The sequence below is a fragment of the Rhea americana genome, unplaced genomic scaffold (assembly GCF_003343005.1).
Source record: "Rhea americana isolate MKP2758 unplaced genomic scaffold, rheAme1 scaffold_81, whole genome shotgun sequence".
Classification (NCBI taxonomy): domain Eukaryota; kingdom Metazoa; phylum Chordata; class Aves; order Rheiformes; family Rheidae; genus Rhea; species Rhea americana.
The window spans coordinates 2191685-2196423 of record NW_028186990.1 but is presented as its reverse complement, the minus strand read 5'-3'; the positions used below and the strand labels follow the sequence as shown (position 1 = coordinate 2196423).

The window sequence follows — 4739 nt, the reverse complement described above, 5'->3', positions numbered from 1 at the left end:
GGGGGGGGGGGGAGGGAAAGAGGAAGGAAGTGATGATTTCAAAGGACAAATGATCCAGTACTGTCCAGTGATTTCTAACAGTGTCACTGGAGCACTGGACTGATTGCTCCACTGTTTTGGCAGAGGTCTAGGATAGTAATGGTTCTGTTAAATACCTTATTGTGTTTCTAAGGAGCAGTAGACTGCAGGTGTTTATGAGGCAAAAATACAGGGGGTGCTGTACTGAGGATATTTGAATATCCCTGCCCATAGTTTCAGTAAATGCACTGAGCACTTAACTGCATTAGCATTGATACTGCTAGTTGGAGGGAAAACAGGGGGTGGTGCGTTTCATCACTCAATAGATGGAAAAATAGGCAATGATGAGCCATCAGAAATAGATTATGGCTGTATTTTAGGAAGAGTTTGGACAGTGATGGTATCTGCCATTTAAAATCATTTAATCACTACGGGAGGACCCAGAACTGCTGGGTTTTGCTAGCTCATTTAGATGTAGTGTTAGTGTCCTGTTGGTGTTTGGCTTGTGAAATCTGATGGCACCAATTTGCCCCACCTTTCTCAGGATGTCTGTTGCACAGTAAAGCTTGCACGTGCTCCCTGTGGAGACAGGGGTTGCTAATTAAGAGCTGTAATCCTCTGTTTTGTCATACTTCTGGAGAAATTGTTTTAAGTAGGTGAGGTTAAATTGGTGGCTGAGGACAGGCTGAGAAAGGCCAGGACCGGTAGCAGTGCCTGACAGAATCTGTCTTTGGCAGCACTGCAAGTTTGTCAGGGGCTGAAAGCTTTGGCTAAACTTGCACTAAATGGTTGTTCTCCCGCAAAATGATGTGCAATTTGTTTCATGCATAGCCTATAACATGACRTGCAGAGCATCTTGTGCTAGCATCTGAAGAGCATCTGAAGTCTCTGTGAGCAGCAGGTGAACTTGAGTTGTGAATGCCAGACTGGGTATTGCGCTTCTCTTGTTCTCCCCTGCTGTAAACTGTGGGGTTGAATTTGCATAAATAAAATCAACAGATAAATAATCAAAGGTGAATTAATGTATCCAAAGTGTGTGTGTTGAAAAAGAAGAAAAAGTCAAGGATTCCTGTGTTGGTAGCACTACTGAAAAAAAACCCCCACTCTTTGTGTTGGGGGGGGGGAAGGGAGGGAGGGAGGGTTCCGTTTTCTTTCTGCTTGCCCATCACTTTAATCACTTTAAATTATAACATCTCTGGGCCTGACTTTGCACTTCTATATGCTTTTAATAGTGCCGTGTACAACAGCGATGCAACACTAGATGTGGCCTTCAGACACTTCTATAAAAGAAAAAGTAGCCTTGGCTAAACTCTGGAGTGCTTCTCTATGGTTATACTGCCAGGCTCTGAGTGCCTGTCACTAGTGAATGAAGACCTTGGGGTRGTGCTACTCTTAACCTTGCGGATGAGTCTTGTTTTGTATTCTGGCATTAGTCTGAAGTACCTAGGCCTTTCTCCTGAATGCAATCCTATGACAAGAGCATGGGGAAAATCCCAGTGGGGGCACCTGGCTTTACCTCTTGGGTGGGCTTGYCAAGCTTTGCTCAGTGTGACTGCTGTGCACCCTCGCTGCTAGGAAGCAGCAAGAGGAGTACTGCTTGTTTTTTTTGGCAGTGATTGTGGCCAGTCAGAATCTCAGTCTGGCTCTGGCTTTTATAGATTTTGTCTCATTCTTGATGATAGTTCTAGAAAGCTCTTACAGGTGGGTACATATTATACACTAGGACATGATTTTACACAAAGTTGCTGCTCTGCCTCCCAGGCACAGCTGCCTGTTTATGGCAGGAGTTTGTATTCTTTCCTGTGTTGGTCACAGAAGTGCCAAAACAGCCTCTCCACTGGCTTTAACAGTGACTCTTAAGTGCAGTATGCACTGTGGAAACAGTTGGTGCTACACTGAGATCCAAACCTAATATTTAGGATGACAGAATGAGCAGGCGAAGGCATTGGTGACCACATAAGTTGGAGTATGATTTGTGCTGAGGTTTGCAAACTGTATAAGCAGCGCTCTTGGTTCATCTCTGACCACTGAGTTAGGCAGGCTTTTCTGGTGCTGGCCTTGACACTTTAATCCTAAAGTCCCCTTGCCATCTGATGACAACATTTATTTATTAACTAACGATTGACAGCCTGATAACATACAGAATGCAGAAAGTTCTGGTTGAATATTGGCTGTGGTCATATGTACTATGCGTATTAAAAATAGTCATCGGCCAGAAGAGGAGTTTTTATTGCTGCGAAGTCTCTCTAATGCATGTAAGCGAAGGACTTAGAGCTGTGTAAAGAGTTATTGTTGCYTGCTGTTTGCTTCCATTTCTGCCGCATCTTTGCAGTCAGTCAGGAGTTCAAAACATGGCCATGGCTGCTTCTCATCTAAATCATGTTTCTTTCTTCTGTTAGAGGAGCTCAAAAATATTTTATCAGAAACCAAATTGAGCTCTAATGTAGCTCCTAGTGGTTTCAATGGAGGGCTGAGAGTAGTATGGTAACACCTTGACCCTCCTGTGAGAATGGGAAATCCTRTACTTGTTTTTGTGCTGTGGGTAGGTGGTGTGCAGTTTGACTGGGACAAAACCTTCCCAGGTGATCCTGAATCAGCTGTTTTGGACTTATAAAAACTGTTCTTTTTCTTCCCACCCTGCTCCTGCCATCACATATCCCTTGCTTGAATGCTAAAGCATACTTTTGTAGTCGATCAAGACAATTTGGTAGCTCTGTAGCTGGGGAAGCTTGTGGAAGTAGGGCTGCTGAGCTACTGAACTACTTCAGTTCAGAAGTTTCTGTAATAGAATGTGAAGTGTGTGATAACCTATAGTAGACTCTTGAATTAAAAAACAAAAACACAAATTACATATTTTTTAAAGTTTTGTTTGGATTTTTGTCTCCTTCTTTTTTAAGCCCTAGATGTGCTCGTCTCGACAAGAAATGTGTCTATGACTGAAAGAGACTCCCTGGATCTTACGTGTAACATCACAACAGACAGGAGTGGTATTTTCCAAGCTGAGGTGATGTGGTATTTCACTGCATCTCCCGATGGTACCTTCTCAGATGCTCAAATTTTGCTGAGTATGGACCATGATTCTGTTGTCAGTGACTCGACCTTCATCAGTCTGAGCCGTGTAGATAGGAACTCCTATCGCCTGCTGGTGCGTGATGTGGATGTAGAGGACTCTGGCTACTACTTCTGCCAAGCAGCTGTTTGGGTACCACTGCACAATGGGACCTGGCATAAGGTGGTGGAGAGAATGTCTGCACCAGTCAGTGTTGTGGTGACAGCATTAGGTGAGTAGTTCTGCTCATAATGGATAACATACCAGTTCCATCAGAAAAGGGAAAGGACCTTGCAGGGTCACTTCTGGACAAGTTTCTATCTCATTTGCAAGCATCTATGTATCATCTCTATGTAGARTATCTCCCCCTCATGTATAAAAATACTGATCTATATTATGGGTATTTTGGATCTCTTAATGCATGTCCTACCCCTGCACTCCACTTTCTCGTGTCACTGAACAATCTGCAAATGAGAAATATTACCAATGGGCCTCCCTAGTCTGTGGAGACTGAAGCTGCCCCCAGTATCATGTTGTCTCCTTTCATCCCCCGTTTACTGTCAGTGGGGCTCTGATCCATCAATCTGCATTCTCTCTCAGCTCTGAACACAGTGATATCAAATAGTTTCCTTTTTGTGTGTGTGTGTGTGTGAATTATATACCACAATGATTATTTGTAGTGCAAACTTCATAGTGAACTCAAACTTTTCAAGTTGTGTGTGTTTTGGGGGTGTTTTTTTTATGCTAGAGAGACCACAGATTGCGGATGGATTTAGGATAGCACTGCTTTATTCTCTTTCCTCAGTGTAAACAAATCCATTTTAGGAGATCATGTAGCATAGCTGCTTAGTAGTATGGCTGAAAGACCTAGCTAGCTGCTAATTTAAGGCAGGAAGTGCTGATTAGCAGAGTGACCATTAATATGTTTTTTCCTGCAGCATTTAGCTTTCAACTCAGTTTTATTTTTGTAATGTGTTTTGATTGTTTAATTCTAGAAATGAGTGGATTTTGGACATGCAAAGGATTACATGTGCATTTGAACTAAACACTTRCTTCTAAGGCCTGCAATATTTTTGCAGTAACTTCACTAATGGAAAAAAAAATCTACTGAAACAGTAACTGGATCTCTTTATTCTCTCCCAAATCTTCTTAGTATGTTTCCCCATTATACTTCTCTAACACTATTAACATCCAAACTTACTGCAAAGGTCAGGTTGAGAGGGGGGTTGAGTTTAACAATTGTTGTATATTGAGTTCTTGAATTTTGATGTAGAGATTGGTGTTTGGACAAGATTGTGAATGAGGAGCAGAAGGTTTTGCAGGTTTTAGCAGGCTTATCTGGTCTATCTGGCCTACAAAGGCAGGCTAACAGCATCTTTCCCTACACCCTCTTTCAAAGAGATGAATCTGTTTGAGATCCATTGTCATATGCTTATTGAAGATTGTGAAGCTTTTTGCATTCATTACCCTAGCTGAACTCTTAAGCTTTGGAGAGCTGTCTTTATGCAAATATCCTTAGAAGCAAAGTTATTGGGAGCAATAATGAAAACTAAACCAAGGCAAAACTTCTAAAAAGCTTGCCTTTTTAGGGATGGTTTTAGATATTATGTGTTAGCCTGCATGTCCTATCTCTCTATTTAATCTTGGAGAAAAAAGAACTCCTTCAACTTAG

General features: G+C 42.1%; 1 protein-coding gene across 1 annotated transcript in view; it reads left to right on the top strand.

The window, feature by feature from the left end:
• PTGFRN (prostaglandin F2 receptor inhibitor) overlaps positions 1-4739 on the top strand; it is a 42060-nt gene that overhangs the window by 2343 nt on the left and 34978 nt on the right. The window contains exon 4 of the mRNA XM_085323050.1: positions 2916-3299. Within this exon, the coding sequence (XP_085179176.1) occupies positions 2916-3299 (384 nt within the window). The remainder of the gene's footprint in view (positions 1-2915; positions 3300-4739) is intronic.